The sequence below is a fragment of the Dermacentor variabilis genome, chromosome 1, assembly GCF_050947875.1.
Source record: "Dermacentor variabilis isolate Ectoservices chromosome 1, ASM5094787v1, whole genome shotgun sequence".
In the NCBI taxonomy this organism is placed as follows: domain Eukaryota; kingdom Metazoa; phylum Arthropoda; class Arachnida; order Ixodida; family Ixodidae; genus Dermacentor; species Dermacentor variabilis.
In genome coordinates, this window is record NC_134568.1 from 288,413,603 (window position 1) to 288,431,451 (window position 17,849).

General features: G+C 49.7%; 1 protein-coding gene across 2 annotated transcripts in view; it reads right to left on the reverse strand.

The window, feature by feature from the left end:
• Positions 1-17,849, reverse strand: part of cv-2 (crosveinless 2-secreting protein) — a 240,559-nt gene that overhangs the window by 139,725 nt on the left and 82,985 nt on the right. For both annotated transcript variants that reach the window (XM_075677740.1, XM_075677730.1), the window contains one exon: positions 3,170-3,252. In XM_075677740.1, the coding sequence (XP_075533855.1) occupies positions 3,170-3,252 (83 nt within the window). The remainder of the gene's footprint in view (positions 1-3,169; positions 3,253-17,849) is intronic.

Below are 17,849 nucleotides of genomic sequence, written 5' to 3' on the forward strand. Positions count from 1 at the left end.
GCTACAACTATCCCGTTGTAATGAACGGCACCAAACGCGCTTTGGAAGCGTCTTGATTCCGTATTAATGACAGTGCTTCCGTGCAATGTAGCCGTGCTCAAGCCGTTTCAAGTCATTACACAGTACCCGTGATACACTAAACAAGTGTCCTTTGTTTTTGCGCCATTGAGCTGTTTAGTCGTTCATCAGCCTCAAGTTGCCCATCGGCTGCAGAGTTGAATTCCGGATTCAGGGTTTTGTACCAACAGACTGAATAGTCTGCACAGTAACCTTTTGCAGTATCGATCACAATTCGGAGTGTACCAGTTTTAGGTTCGGAGTTGCCGTTTTGGGTCTGGATTACTGGTTGGTCACTCAAAGGCGTTAAGGCACCGAACTTTGCGTGCGTGCCGTGCGGTTAGTAGATGTCTCGTGCTCAGCGTGACTAAAATGTCAAAGAAGGAAGCCGCTTTCGCATTTCTTTAAAATGATGCATCAGTGCCACCTAAAATAATTCGTCGTGGAAATTCGTCCTCAATCTCTCAATCAAACGCGCAAATTAGGATAATTAAAATAAAGTTTGTCGACGAAAAGGTGCTCTCTAATGTCTACTGCTTATCGTTCCGAGGTAAGTCATTTATTGAAGTTTAGTGTACGTTCAGTTGTTCTTATATAAATGTCACGAAGGAGCAGTTACTCTGCACAAGCTACTGCCATATACCCGCTTACTCCGAGACTTTTGGCACTGTCTTGGTATTCGGACGCAGACTTGTGTCAGTGAGTGAGCTCTACGTTTGTTAGCTCGACGTATGCACTTTTATTAAGTTGCATGTTCCTTTTGTCATTATCAGCAGCTTTTGGAACAATATAGTATACATATAAGGGGCCCTTCGACTCCTTCAGCTGAGGCTATTAATACCGCCTCTTGTCTTCGAGTATTTCCTATCTCTTCTCAGCTTAGCTTCCAGAGTGAGTAAGTTAAATGCAAGGATATCGCTTCTATTTTCTTTGTCTTTCTTTTTCCTTGCGAGGGGGGAGGGGGTTAAAATGTCTGAACGAAAGAGGCCTTCAGGGAATTCGCAGGGAATTGAAGAATATTGAAAGAACTACATAGGATGACCGCAGAGTTATTGAAAAAAAACATTAGTCTATTTTCGCACTCATAGGAACTTGAAGAAAAAAAATCATGTCGGTTTGCTTACACATTGTTGGAGTAACGCGTAGTTACTGTACACAATCTGTTTTATTTTCTAGTTAACAAAAATAATAAAAAAAAGACGCCTGTCAGAATGTCAGCATAATTGAAACCAGTGAGCTAGGGTGACATTACTGGCACGACAAATTGAAATGCGGAATTGACAAAATTTATTAATCAGTTTGTATTTAAATAATTTAGGGCACATATTGGAGTTTACGAATTGAAACCAAACAGTTTTCAATGCACAACTAGTAGAAACGAGTTTTGAAACGAGCACCAGCTCTGAGATGAGCGCCGTCAAACTGCACTGGTCGAACCTATGGTTTTTCTTTCTTCTTTATTTTTTTTAAATATAACGCGCTATAGTGCATATCAGCGCAAATTTAACTGGAACACCGATGTCCTTTGTCGCACACTTTGGGAACGCCTATCTCGAAACTGGTGTCATCACCAGAATTCTTTCCAAATGGATATATGCCTCGCGAACTCACCAGCTCCAATTGTCGTAATATGTGCCGTAAGGTAATTAACTACACAAAATTTTGTTAATTAGTCCCTTATGCGTTACGATTTCTCGTGCAAGTGATGTCCGCTTCTTCGAATAATCCAGCTCAAGAAGTGGAATTGAGCTTTCGGCCACGGGCGATATTTGTTTTTAAAATCGTCTAGCATTAAAATAGACAGATTCTATCGAAATTGACGGTCGTTTGTAATCTTCTTTTTTTCCCGTCTAATTATTGTGCTACTCTATATGTAATTTCGAGCCATTCCTTACTTGCAATCAGTATTTATCGCCATATTTATATATGCCAGCATGTTCAGAAGGGCGCACACTAATATCAGCAGTATGCTGTGCTACTGACAACACTGTCGGCACGCTTAATACCGTTAGCAGTACAAACTGTTTTAATATTATTGTTAACGTGACGCACACAACAGCTGTTCCCGAGTTTTGCCAGACTAAATTCAGGCTGACGTTGATAGCAAAAGCGTTGCTCTGCGAAATGGAAATCAAGATGCGGTACTTGTAGAGGTGGTGTGCGCTAACGAACCAGGAGTATGCGCAAAATATTTTATGAGCGCTGCAAGCGCGTACAGTGAAAGACAGTCGTATCCGCCATAGCGCGAGCAACTGACAGAGTCGAAACGAATAATAAATTCAATACGCATATAAAACATACAAGGAAAACGGGCCAAATTTCGGCCTTTTTCGTGGGTGAGAACTTCAGTTACTCGACGTACACTATATAGAGACTTGAAGCCTCGGTACTCGATATGGTATGCTGCAGCTCCCCATGGTGGTGGAGGTCTCCTCCCGGTCTTACACTGTTTCCTTGCCTTCTAATCTCGCAGTTCATTCGCCGCAGACATAACTGTAAGGGCAAATCATATAGATAAACGTAGAAACAACAACCCTTCCTCTGAACCACCTATAGACACCGCAAAGCGCTCCGCATGACACACAAGGACGCGGACCCGGTCAAGCGCATCTGGTAACCACACCCACACGCACAAAATAAATGTGCATGCTGCGCCCTTGTTTAGTCTCGCATGGCAGCATGTTCTCCTGTATGAAGAAACTGGTCAATAGGGTCTCGCATTTTTAGGGACGCTACACAAACCACGAAAGATTACGGAGCGTATATATATGACCACATGACTGTGGAAACAAGCACTACACTTTCAATGGGCACATGTAGTACAGCATTTAGGCCGTCCAGAGGAATTCGCTTTGGCTTTGCCACGTAAAGCAATCGAGTCATTAACTGGCAATCAGGCATAATTCTTAAATTTATCGGCTAGTGCCTGTTGACATACAGATCCGGCGTACGTGTTGCTAGTTTCTGCCTTTCAGCACAAGCACAGCCGTAGACTTCCGTCATCCGGCTCAAACAAGGCACGATATCGGTCTGGATTGGGGCGCGAAGCCGGAAACACATAGAAACGGGAAGCCCGAGGACGCGTGGACGCGCGCAGGGAACCACTGCCTACCTGGCACTTACAGGTGATACACTTTGTCGAGATGCCAGGGACGTACGTGATTTGGCCCTCGTTGCCGCACTTGATCGAATCTCCTGCAAGGGGAGGGGGAGAGAAAAGGGGAGAGAGAGAGAAAAGAGAGAGGCGTCAGCGTTACGAATTGCGCACCGGCATTATATACCGGGGGCGCCAATGAAGGCAAAACTCTCGCACATCACGCACTGGCTGCGCCCTAACTATAGCTGCTCGCAGCGACCTATAGAATAGGCCACAAGGTCGCCAGGAAAAAAAAGAAAAACGAAAAGTGCCACACGATAAAATAAGGGCGCGGGATAAAACGAAAATTGAATCTAATGAGCGGCTGATTCGTGAGATGTATGAGAACGTTTGAGTTTCTTGCGTTGAATGTAAAGACAATTCCCGTTGGACGAAAGTTCTTCCAAAGATGTCACAGTTTACGACGACATCAGATTTATCGCACTTAGAGCTCTCTGTTGTCATCCAAGCGCGGTGCTGTTTCGTCTATCTCTTCTTTTTTTCTTTTTCGAGAGATATATTAAAAGGAGGAAGACCTTATAGCAAAGTTGACTCAGTAAAGTGAGACGGATCACATCTTCAACAAATAACTGCAATGTAACAATTCCCGTTAAATGAAAAACGCAGAGCACGGCTTCGGGAGATGCTGCATGCATGCAACTCCGGGCATTTTACGAGAATAAAAGACACAATGACCGCGCAAAGACGGCAAGATGATGATGCACGATGTAGAGCCGGCAACAGCGGTGACGAGCTGCTCGTTGCTGACGAGCAGACAGCGTGGTGGGGACAAGTCTCAGTGACGCTTATTAAAAGAAATGGGCCGAATTTAGCCCCTCCTGAGGCTGGCACATGCCCAGCAGGCAAAAAAACTGCACCTCGGAGACAAGCACACGGATAGAGTGGTCCGGAAGGACCGTCTAATGAGATAACTGGGTTTTGAAACTGAAGACGATGTTACGTAATTTGTTCATCTCTTTTGAAGTTGGTTTGTTTCCTTTCTTACTTTTCTTTTCCTGTCCATACTGTGTATTGTACTGCGGAAACAAGAAGCGGGCGAGCTTGAGACACGAGGACGAAGGCGGTGTATGATGCTTGTCCAGGGAAGAATGTTGACGAGAGTTCTATGCACTGAGAAGTACAACGCGTATCCAAATACATTCAGTGCTTCATACCCCTCGTGTCGGAGTGGCACATCAATAGTGGGGGATTGGCCTAAAATGCATGTACCCAGTGGCACATACCCAGTTGCACAACCCAGTGCCGAAGTTATTTGCTTGGGCGCATGTATACTAGCGACCCAAGTTGACTACTATAGGCTAGACAGTAGCCAGAAACAAATTGCCTATTCGGGCACATACCCATGAGCCCCTCTTGTCTATATATATATCTACGAATATATCCGGAGAGGGAACGACGACGATCTAACGCCAAACCACGGGGAAAAGGCAAAGAAAGCTTCGTATTTTGCTTACTTCGCTTGTCACGCGTGGATTACAAGAATGCTACCTGCGTCTGGTTGGACCAGCCGCGTGCTTCGAGCACTTCCTGTGATAACCTATAGCTCTAGAAGATACGTTTCGGCCGCGGTGAACGGTACTGCGGAGTGAGCATGACTGGTGGAGTTTAGTATCTAACCGACACATTTATGCGCTCCCTCTCCCTGACTTGGGGGAGTTGGATCGCTGCACCGCTAGATAACGCCAGACACCGCTGTTGGTAGTCCGCATAACGGGTCCATAAACTGGAGTCAACCACAGCCGTGGAGACAGCTGGACTCCGACAGTGACGACTCGGACTTGGAGAGGCTTAACAAATGAAGTCTCTCTCTGGCTTGTCTGTGCAAGACACAAAGATGAGTTCATGCGCTAGTCAGGTCGATCCCGCTCTCCACGGTCTGGAGAAACGGCATCCCACAGGTGAAGCACCAAAGCGCAGCAACCTTACAGGATTCGTTGACATTTCAGCACAAATAGCGCGTCGTCGTGCCATTTAAATTACTTTGTATGTTATACCTCGACAATTGTTAGCTCCGCGCAAACAACCTAAAGAACGCATTAACTCAAAATGGGCCTTTTTTGCCCCTGCTCAGTGGCTTTGGACAGCATCGGGTAACGGGGCGCGAGCCTCCCAGCGGTAAATTTGCGCCTCGCTGATATACGGCGTTGCCGCAGGTCCGAAGCACAAAGTGAAGATTGCATTTTTTTTTTCTCGCACTGACCCGCGGCATGGTGCCGATGAGTGATGCGGTGCGAAAGGGAGGGGGGAGGGTTAGAGCAGTCCTGCCCTTGGTTCTGCCCACACGGGGCGACGCGCATTCGTTAACATAATGGCAGCGCTAAGCAGCGCGCGCCGTCGCTGCTGCGGCGGTCACCTTCCGAGTGCCGGGGCCAGCTCCTCCTCCGTGACTTGCACGGCAAGCAGAGGAGATCTGTGATATCCGCGCGCGGTGGGAACCGCCATCTCACCTCGCGCCAGCCAAGGTCCGGGGCGCGCCTCCCGGTGAGCGGTTCGCCGCTAATCGCCCGCAGAAGAAGCGCCGCGAAGACAATGCGCGCCCGCTGTCGGCGTAATTACGCGGGAGGAGCGGGCAGCAGCGAAGTGTTTGTTTGAGGGAGCACTGCGCATTGCGAATGCAAATCCAACTGCGGCCGCGCACAGCGCGGGCGGAGCCGCGTACAATGGCCCCCGCGCGGCGCTCTTCGCAATTACTGCGGCGCGCACGGGCCGATCAGTCGCGCGCGGACATTAAGGAAAGCGGGCACGTTGGTCTCCCGGTGAAGCTGGCGCACGTAGAAACTGCCGGGTTTTCCCGAGACTGCCGCCCAGACTGGCTTCTCCCCGCTATGTACTGTATTCGATTGGGACTGCGGCCGCTAAAGAACGACGCTAGCGCGCCCTCATATATTTATTGCGCGCAGCCGGCTGCGGCAGCGCGGCCTGGAATGTGTGATAAACGGCGCGCGCGGTTATACGGTTCGCTTTTCCTGCCTTCGGGCTGCTGCTCCTCGAAGCTGCCTCTCTCTGCCCGCGTTCTGCCTGTTTTTCGTTGCGGTTTTTTTTTTTTTGTTGCTGTTGTTTTTTTAGTTTTCATTTTGACGCTCGTGGTGCGGGCGCTAGAAATGTGCCGATGACGCCACTGATGGTCTCGTTGATACATCTGTAGAGTCTGGTAATCGCTTGTCCATTGCGGACTCGCATTGCAACAGCCAGTCGGTTTCAGGTAAAAGGCATGGCGTGCCTCACTCACAAGTGGTTTCGCGCAGCGAAAGAAAGCCCCGTGGCCGATAGCAACTCATTTAGTATTTGCGTAAAATGGCGAAGACATCACACATCTAATAGGATTTCTTCAGCCTTTCGGAACTTCGGAACCCCACGAAGAGCTCAGTGTGATGTTAGCGTACGCAGCACACTGAATACGCAAACAAGGTTGCCACGTTGCTAGGAAGATAGCTGTCTGCAATAGCCGTTGACGATGCCCTAGCTCTAAATTCTTCCGCTCATATGCGCATGCACAATGCAGAAATGCTTAGTTCGACCCTTCAGTGTTTACTGCATGGCGATACATCAGCGTGCCTTGTTACTGCTGAATATATTTTTTGGACGCGTACTCGTGACATTACGTCGTTCTTTCGGTTCTTTGGTATTCCTAGTCAACTACAGATACGTTATGTCCTTCATGACGTACATAAGCGAAGACGCCGTTTTTGTCTTCTTGCAGAGGCCAGACACGTCAAAGGACCATTACCTTGCTCACCAAGAGATAAAAATAAACGCTGTTTCTTTCTACACGCACTCGCGCTCATCGCGTATTCGGTAGTGTATCCAGTGAGGCTTTATTTATTCTTTTGGCGATCGCGAAAAGGTACGATTGGGTTTAATGTTCCCGAGCGCTTCCAACTCCCTCCCATTTTTTTTGTCACGTATTTATTTCTGTTTATTTTATTTCTTCACTTATTTCTTTATTTATTATTGCTCCGTTCACAACGACGCCTGCGAATGAAAGTCCAGATAGCCTGATGAGAAGGCGAGCCCTCGAAGGGCGATCGTCCACCACACGTCTCTCGATTTCGCTTGGTATCGGCGAGAAGACAAGCGAAGAAAAAGAAAAGAAAGACAAACAAAGTAGCGTGAAGTCGCGAGTGCGTGGCATGCAAATCACCTGCGCATCAGCAGCGCGCGCGCTCAGGAAGCTGAAAGAAAAAAGAAGAACACAAACGCGGTCCGTGCGAGCATGCAGTGGAGGACGAGGAGGCGCGCGCCTCGCCTGCAGCGATACCAATCTGGCGTAAGCGATGGCCTTCGGGCGGCGCCGATTACCCTTGAATTATCACCTCGGAACGCGCGCGCGCGCGTGCTCTCCGTTCTTGCTGACACGAGCTACTCGCCAGCCTGCCACAGGAGCCGCTGCATCGAGAGGCGGTAGCAGGCAACAGCACTCAGCTGGGCTTGACAATCGCCGACTCGCCTGACAGGCCGTCCTGAGGTCTGTCCCGCGGCTCTTTCGTTCGTTCGTCCGGGGCGTGCGCGTAGCGCTTGGAGATCGCGCCGGCGATCTGGTAGCTGCGGCCGAAACACAGAAATAAAGCGAAGAAAAAAAAAAGAACAGGGGGTCCCGACCGATTGTGTTTTGCTTTCGTTGTTTGCTTCCGTCACTCCACGCGTTCCGTCGAGCTCGCTGAAGTGTGTCGTCGGCGTTCTCGAGAGGTATGGGAACCCCCCTTACGCCGCCCCGCCCTTCCCTGTTCGCTCCCCTTCTCTCCATGAACGTGATCGGCGTGCCCGACCATCTCTCGTTGCCATCTCTCTAGGTACAACAAGCAGGTAGCATTGCGCAGACGACGGGAATGCACGGCCTCCCCCTTGCTTTTTCTTTTTGTTCTTCTTCAGAGCGGTGGACGAGGCACAACGTTTCACCACTCCGTTTGCCGTACTCGGTCTCTCCTTGTCAACAGGTGAAGGCCAGCCCCCTCTAAGTGGACCCAGCTTCTGGTGATAACAAAGAAACGAGAAGGGAACTGGAAGGCCAAAAATAATAAGAGCGATCAGTGAAGCCACTTCGATAGCGTGACCTCCGGGACAGCGAAAAAGCCGTATGAGCGTTGATGTGACAGATAGTAACGAAAAGCTCGTTAACACCTCGTTCACATAAGTAGGCCCCGTCAAATTATAACGATAGCAATAGTATCGGCTCCATCAGTGCTCATACGATCTAAGCGACTTTTGTAATACAGTCCGAAACACGTAATAACCTTCCTAAGAACACATTGAAAAAAAAAATAATGAAAAGTTAGAGAAATGGTCAAGCGGTCGAGATCGGCCGCGAACACTTATTGGATTTGCCGCCGATGCAAACCTTTTTTGTTGCGTCTGCTGGTGATGATGTGGGAAAGAAGTGCCTCCAGTAAAGACTGTGGAAGGTTTTGGACAAAGAACAGTGCGCGATACTGAGAAGGGCTGAGACGAAACATGCTTCGTGCGTTCACATTAAAAGAAAAAAAAATAAAAGATCAAGAACGTGACGATGGCTATATATACAGGAAAATATTGTACACCTCTAAGGGTGAGAGTAATAGCCCCGAGACAAACCAAGCACGCTCAAAGGTGCACAAAGCACCAAAACCCCTTGAGCGTGTCTCATGGCTTCACCGTTAATTGCATGAAATGTTCTACGGCGATGTGAAGACAAAGAGAGAAACGGAGATGTTACTACAGCGGTCAGACTGGTACTGCTTGAATGCTCGCGATGCCGGCGGATCGAGGCGTAGGCGAGCATAAACTAGTTGTGCTCCACAACGGGGGCACTGCCGTGATGTAACATTTCGAGACAGCATTGCTCCTAAAGCTTTCGAAATCTGTTCGCTTGTGCTTAGAAAAGAGCGCGGGGGAATGCACAAACCGAACGTTTGTAGCTCTATAATCACCCACTGATCGCCAGCTACTGCAGCTTATTAAAGGAAAGAAAACAGACGGAAAGGAAAAAGAAAACCTCAGAGGGAATGTTCAGTTCGAAATTGCCCCAAACCTCCTGTCTGAACCTTGTATTTTACTTTCGAGCGAATTATGCAGCTTATTCTTCATTAGCCTGGTTTTCTTTCTTATACGTGATGACACTGGCTTTCTGTGTATGGACACTTACAGAAGTGACTGAATGAATCACGCTGTCCGAATGCGAAAATTTCGGTGCTTACAGCAGCGAAAGTGCGGAATAAGTGCACGTGAAACTATATGTATTAACGTCGGCGCGCACACGCGCTTTCAATAGGCACATATATATAAAACGTAATTGTTTGGCTCAAATTGCAAGCAGAAAAAAAAATTAAATTATAGGGTTTTACGTGCCAAAACCACTTTCTGATTTGGAGGCACGCCGTAGTAGGGGACTCCGGAAATTTCGACCACCTGGGGTTCTTTAACGTGCACCTAAATCTAAGTACACGGGTGTTTTCGCCCCCATCGAAACGTGGCCGCCATGGCCGGGATTCGATCCCGCGACCTCGTGCTCAGCAGCCCAACACCATAGCCACTGAGCAACCACGGCGGGTAAATTGCTGCAAGCAGAGCCAGTATATATATATAGCTAAGGAAATCACGCTGGCCCCGGTAGTAAATTGAAGAAGCGTACGACGTACGTTCAATACGCACAGTATATATTTGACTGACGTTTCGGCTGGTGAACCAGGCTGGTCCACCAGCCGAAACGAAGCCCGCGAATGCACGCAAAACTGCTATTGCAATATGTTTTTTTGTGACTCTGTAGTATACTGGATGCACAGACTGAAGCGTTGCCACTAGAGAAAATAAAGGTTGGAAAGGAACTACATAAAAGAGATAAGGCGCGCGCGGTTTATGTCGAGGAGCGTTTGGCGCGACTAGCGCTGCTTCGACGGCGCCGTAGCACGTGGGCGGTGCGAGAGGCCGAAAGGCACAAACGCGGAGATCACCGTTGCCTAAGTGGCAAAAGGGGGTGGATAGGGAGGGGGGTGTGTGAAGCCAGGCGGCGTCCGCGTGGCGTGTATGTACCGCGGCCGCGTCCCAGCGCCCCTGCAGCAACAGCTGCCGATGAGGCCTTCGCCGCGCGCCAAGAGGGGCGGGACCGCATTAATTAGATTTCCAGCGCGAAAAGAATCATAATTGCCGAGTCACACAGAAGCGGCGCCATCATTAGATCGCTTCAGCCACCGCGCGACTGCGCGCGCAAAAGGTGACAGCCCGGCGTCAAGGCGCGAAATGTGTGCGTGCGCGCGCGCGCGTGCTGAGTGGGCGTTCCGCTTTGCCGCCGAGTTGTGTATATCGGCTGGGAGCCTGAAATTCCGTTCTCTCTCGCCCCTTTGGGCTTTCTTTGTTGAGGACGTCACCGCTGGCACCGGTGCCTGTATACCTCGACCTTTCAGAATTGGACCTCCTCCTGTATATTCGCGCGTGCAACATTAACTGATTGGAATGCGATATTTTTGTGTGCAAAAAAGTAGAGGGGGAGAGAGAGATGAAGGGAAAAGACAGGGAGGTTAACCAGATATCAGTCTCCGGTTGGCTACCCTGCACTGGGGATGGCAGGTCGTGGTTAGAAAGAGGACAGAGAGGCAAAAGGAGAGGGGAAAGTGTGTGCAGAAAAAGTAAGGACAGGCAGCACGTCATAGACTGAATTCTGTACCCATCCGTAATCTCATGCACGCCTTTCTCTCTGTCTTTTCCTTTTCGTTATCACTCCACACTCAACTCTCGCCCTTCTAATACTTGACATAAAATGCACATTGGTCCAAGTCTTGTCCTCTACCGATCAATGAAAAAAAAAAAAAAGGAAAATATCGGTGCTTGGTTAAGAAACGTATTCTTGCACATCGCCGCGGGGAGAACTGTAGGCCCACCTCCGGCCACGAAACCGAAGGTGGAAGTTTTTTCAACCTCATGCCAACTGCGTTATTCAACTAGACTGTAAATGGAACATAGACCCAAATGCAGACGCTTCGAAACCATTAAGTGTACCAGCACGAAACTGAACCTGCTTGAACGATTTATATGCCCGGTATAAATACGAACGCTACCGGTAAATGTCGCGCCAGCAGCCGGGAAGGCCCCAGGTGCATCGTGGTTGACGCGCTAATATCATTCGCAATGCGGCCCGTTCAATTCCATATTCATTTTGCTTCGCCTCGGGCGCAATATTTTGCCGCGCACCTTTATCGCTTCGTCTCTAGATGGCCGACGAGCGTCAGTTGTTAGTCTGTCTCGCGCACCTTGAGAATCTCTTACGGCGGGGGCATATCCAACGAACGAGTTGGAGGACGACGCGGACTGCGGGCACAACCTAATTACTTCCAAGCTATTTTTCCTACGGGGCTAAACCATCCGTAAAAAGAAGGCTTTCAGCATCGGCAAAACTGCTGGGAAGGCGCGTGGTCGCATGCCGACAACTTCTTTGACAGGTATTCCATCGTCGCGCTCCGCAAAGGTCGACCCTGAAAGCAGAATAGGGGCAATCAAGTACGCACTCTGACGCCGATGTGACACTGAGAAAGGCAAGCGAGGCCACGGAAAGGAGAGTAAAACGCAAGGAGCAGCAAAGAAAAAACGGCGGGCTGCTATACGCGCCAGGCACACCGCGGGGCCATCGTGTATACGCGCGTGATTCCCTTCGGCTGTTTGGAAACAAGAGCGAGCCAAGTGTTCGCACTGCTTCCGGCTCGGCGAATGCAAACTTTCGACTCGGCCAAAGAGCCGAGGGCACGCCGAACACGGCGAGCACTGTAAACGGGCCGCCGCCGGAAGCGCAGTGAGGTTTGAACCGCTCGGTCGGCGCGCGCCGAAGGAAGCCGAGGAACAAACCGCACGGCAGACCGCACGCACCGGACGTCGCCGAGAGTCGTGGCGTCACTCGGCCGCTCATTCATTCATCCGCGCGCCGGCGTTGCTCCGCGATCGCGTAATACGGGACACGCGGGCGTATCGACACGGCCGCCGAAACGCCCGGTCACGTTTCTTCCTGCGCTGCAGTCGTACACCCGACGGCTTTGCCCCGCGTCGTGTGAAACCGCAGCGGGCTCCCACGGTTCCGCCTGCGGCTCAGATTGAGAACCGCTCGGGGGACACTCGAGTCCCGCCTTCCGCCACCCGCCGTCGTCAATGCGTGTATACCCGTCCACTGACTGTACAGACAGAACGCGGGGCCGTCTTGGCCTGGTTTCCTATTGGAAGATTTCATATTTATTAATTTTTTTTATCCATTGCTGAAAGCTATATAACCGCATGCCCGATGTCACACGTTGTGGAGTTCTGGAGGCCATTGTGCAGGCGACCACAGTCACTTTATTAGAAAAGTGCCGAGATGCCTGGCGTCTTGGTCGGGAATTAGCTCCGAATCTGATGATGATGATTCCCATACGGAACGGCCATGGACAGGCTATGAATCCGGCAGCAGGAGGGAACAAGACATGCAACAAATACTCTACGAATGTACGAAAAAAGAAACTAAGAAATATGCCGAATAGCAAGAATAACACGTAAATGAGACAGAAATCGGCAGTTATTTGCAGTTCTTGACATTGCTTGTCAAAGTTGTCATGATCAGACAACAGTGTCTCATCAGCATAAAAAAAAGAAGGAATCTCATGTTGGAGACGTCCTGCAGTTTCCACGCCAGATGCATAAATGCATTGTTACATGGTAATGGTGCTAGAACGTATATACCCACAATGACGTGTGACCCGTACATCGTGTACGTCTTGCAGTTGCTGCGAGACACTTCAGCACCTGATAATGAAGTGTCTCGCTTTCATTTCGCAGCTCACGTAGCTAGTGGAGGACTATCATCTACTTGGCCTGCGGTGTGCGACACTCGACGAATGTTTGTACCCCCGTCTCGGCGCGATCAGGCACATCGCGCTTTCCTTACTTCTCTAGAAGTAACTAACTTAAGTTCACGTTTGTAGCTTATTTCTCTTTTCAAATGACCAGACCTACGACACTATTTCTTCTACTTTAAATTCTTTAGTGGCGTGACCTGCAGCGGACCGGCCCTATATACTGTGTGTGACCTGTACCGCGCGTGTTCTGCTTTATCCTTTGAAATTTGCCATTTTGCTCTTTCTTTCCTCTTTCCTCCCCTCCTTCCTATCCTCCATTTCTATGTTTCTGTCTACTTCTTTCTGAAGCGTAGGCAGGCGTCGTGCTCCTTCAGGTGGCAGTTCTGTCCTGTGCAGCACAACACCGTAATGTTTCTTCGCAGGAGTATAACAAATCGGTCGTCATGCTATCACCGTCATAGTATCCTCGTAACCGTTGACGTCACCTTGCTGCTGACGTCGTACATACGCTCACTCAACACGCACACTTCATCGCCTTACACAAGCACGTTCCTCTATCTGGTAACGATTTGCAGAAGTCAGAACGATGTTTGATAACTATAGCTATCTTGTAAAATGCTTCGCATAACATCAATTCCCACAGCTCGTGGGATCTGCAACAGTTCTTTTTTTTAATCTTATAAGAAATTCGAAAGAGGCTTTCCCAGGCGCCTAGCATATTCCTGCGTTTTTAGAAGATCTGCTCGGCGTGCGAATTACTCATTTATTCATTTTAATATATTCATCAGCACCACGAAATACTTTCCTGACTCCATCGGCGCATAGGCGAACGTATAGCCGCCAGAATCAGATGGTACCAAGGCCGAAATCTGCCTGGCCACCACTCTTTGGAAAACGAGGTAACTTGATGTTGTCGCTGACGTAAACTATGGGGACGGTCGGGATAATGTAACGGTCCTAGTACAATGCTATTCCGTTTGGCCAGTGGCCCGACTCCGCCCACGTTATCGACGGTATCAGCCGACCGTGAACGCGAGTCTATACTAAAGTATTGGAATTGAGCGGAAGGAATCCCGTATGCGCTATACCGGCTTGGGCTTCTGGGCAGCGACAGCGGCGCGGCATGCACTTGACGAAGCCGCCAAGGGGAGGTCGGAGCGGGAAAGAAAACGACACGAAACAGAAGCTACGCTGAGCGCGGGAGGAGCTCTATTGCTAAATCCAAATGGGGGTCCATGTTCAAGCAACGAGGCGCGACGCGGCGGCAGGATGTGGCGGCAGCGCGTTGCGCTTTCGACTCCTGCGCCGACCGACGCAACACGAGGCACGCCGTGACCGATGTGCCTTCGGCAGAGATCGCGAGCGTGCGCGTAGCCCGGGGAAGGACAAAGAGTGGCACTTTTTTGATGACTCCCATTTCCCGAGTCCCGCCTTGCGGGCTGCGCCAAGAGGGTCCCCAAGTCTTCTAGATATGGCGCGGAGGCACATCAAAATTTATTGCCAATTAAGCGCGTAATGCTCCTGGAGAAGCGCGACAGAAGGAGACGTATGCCCGCGAAGCAGCGACTGCTAAGCGCGGCGACCCAAATAATCAGCCGCTGCCGCAACCGCGAGGGAATCCAGCGCGCTGACGTAAGAGCGTCCCCGGCTGCGGTCCATAATGGGGTCTCCGCTGGGCACGGGCGCAGCGCTTCTGCGCTAACCATAACTCCATTTGGCTGCCAGTCTGTGCCCCGCAGGGAGAGAGTGAACAAAACGAAAGAAAGAAAGAAAGAAAGAAAGAAAGAAAGAAAGAAAGAAAGGCCAGCGGCGGGAGAAGGCAAGGAAGTAAAGAAAATAGTGCGTGGGATGGCTGGGGAGAAACCGATATGACAAACGCCCAGCGCGCCTTATTGTGACGTTATCAAAGACCGCACGCCCCCAAATAGAGCTAAAAAAACAACTCGCGGCCACATTATCGAACTGCCGGTGTAGGTTAGGTCAACCGCAAACCAAGCTCAAGCGGCGGGTTAGCGCTCACGTATAGATCGGTATCCTGGCGGAGAACACCATTAAGATTATTACCGTCTCGGCAAACATCTACTCGGTAGAAAAAGACAGAACAGGCGCCTCTTGCCTCGCTTTGTCCCGGGCGACGACGTCTGCGGCTTCGCCGACCGGGAATTGACAGAGCGCGGGCAGAATTTGCGTTGGACGTCTTCCATGGCTGACCAGTGCGAAGCGAAAGAATGGACAACGTTTGCGGAGATAAGAAACGTTTGTTTACCTTGCTCCCGTTACTCCCGGTCCTTTTGAAGATTGCCCCTTTTTTTTATTGCGCTCTCTGTAGCCGGTCGGTGACCTTCCGCACATCGTCTGAATCGCTGCATGCACTTCGGCAAAAATATAGACAGCCATTGAAGTCTTCCTGCGACGCACGCGGTTTCTCGCATAAACTTATAGACGTACGTTTGTGCCGCGAGAAAGTAAACGAGAACACGCCTCCCTTGTGATTGTTGGAAAGCACGGTGGGACCCTATCGCAGTGTATTCTGTCAGTCAGAATTGCTGCGCTCCAAGGATACAGAAAAGGCGACACAAAGAAGGACGAGGACACATGACTGCCTTGTCGAAAGCATGTAGTTTGTTTAAACGCGCTACGCGGTGCCGTGCGAAGGTCTTCGAATGCGGGACGCTGTTCCTTGCAGGCGCAGGGTTACACCTAAACTTCCCCTTTACGTCTCGAATCTACCTGTTGATTCTCTCTATTCTTGTATCGCAGGCAACTACCCGGACGTGGACTTCGGGACCGACACACACACACACACACACACACACACACACACACACACACACACACACACACACACACACACACACACACACACACACACACACACACACACACACACACACACACACACACACACACACACACACACACACACACACACACACACACACACACACACACACACACACACACACACACACACACACACACACACACACACACACACACACACACACACACACACACACACACACACACACACACACACACACACACACACACACACACACACACACACACACACACACACACACACACACACACACACACACACACACACACACACACACACACACACACACACACACACACACACACACACACACACACACACACACACACACACACACACACACACACACACACACACACACACACACACACACACACACACACACACACACACACACACACACACACACACACACACACACACACACACACACACACACACACACACACACACACACACACACACACACACACACACACACACACACACACACACACACACACACACACACACACACACACACACACACACACACACACACACACACACACACACACACACACACACACACACACACACACACACACACACACACACACACACACACACACACACACACACACACACACACACACACACACACACACACACACACACACACACACACACACACACACACACACACACACACACACACACACACACACACACACACACACACACACACACACACACACACACACACACACACACACACACACACACACACACACACACACACACACACACACACACACACACACACACACACACACACACACACACACACACACACACACACACACACACACACACACACACACACACACGCACGCACGCACGCACGCACGCACGCACGCACGCACATGCACACGCACGTGCACACGCACATGCACACACACACGCACGCGCACGCACACAGTTCTTACGGTAGAACTGTTCGAAAGAGCAGGTGCAGGCCAATTATGATGTTGGACATAATATAGCGAAGGCAGACGGCCGAAAGAAAACAGCACTTACGAACGAAAAACTCTGTGAAATGGGCCCCTGGTTATTTTTCCTACCCTACCTTGCCGCTTTTTATTCTCTCTCGTCATTTGCTGTATTCAAACCGCTTTATTCGAATAATCATTGCATGAAAAGTCACTTAATTTCAGCCAGAGGACACTTCAGTCATTTTAGCAGTTCTCCAGACATTAGTTTAGGTCATCGCTTTTAATTGTTTTAACAGGGATCTTGGGCCGGATTCACAAAGGTTGTCGTTCTTAAGTTTTATTTGCCATTGGCTGGCCGCCTTCGCTAATAATATGTCCAGCATCATTATTGGCTGAGAATTTCGCTTACGAACGATTCGGGCGTAAGAGGTTTTTGTGAATGCAGGCCCTTATGCGCAGAACTGAAATGAGCAATTTTGTATTTGGTCCGAGTATACTTGAACCTACACCTAGCTATAGCTGTACTTGAGTATTCACGCAACTATGATGGCAAATAAGCCAAGCGTCGCAAAGCTTCCTTTTAATTTCCATTTTATTTAAATTCAGAATCTCAATCACTTGGAAACTATCGCAAGTCGTTCGTCAAGAATTATTTCTACAAAACTTCACGGATCAATCGTCAGACGGGCACTCGAGAAACCGGCACTTCTTAGCTGCACATTCGTCAATTACCTCCTATTTATTTTTCTTCTTTACTCTGTTTATTTTTGCCGCATTTATCTCAGTCATCTAGAGAGAAGCGTGTCCGTGTTGCGGCTCTCTTATCGAACATAATCCCCGGCGGCGACGGCGTTTTCGCTTTAAAACAGCCAATAAAGCTGATTGCATCTGGCACAATATAATTTGGTCATCGCTGGCCGTCTCAAGGTCTCCCGCTGTACGTCCGCTGAAGACGACAGGCGCGTGGTCATCGCGGGCGGGAGGCCAGCGACGGCAGCGCGAGGTAAGAAAAGTATTAATAAAAAAACGCGAAC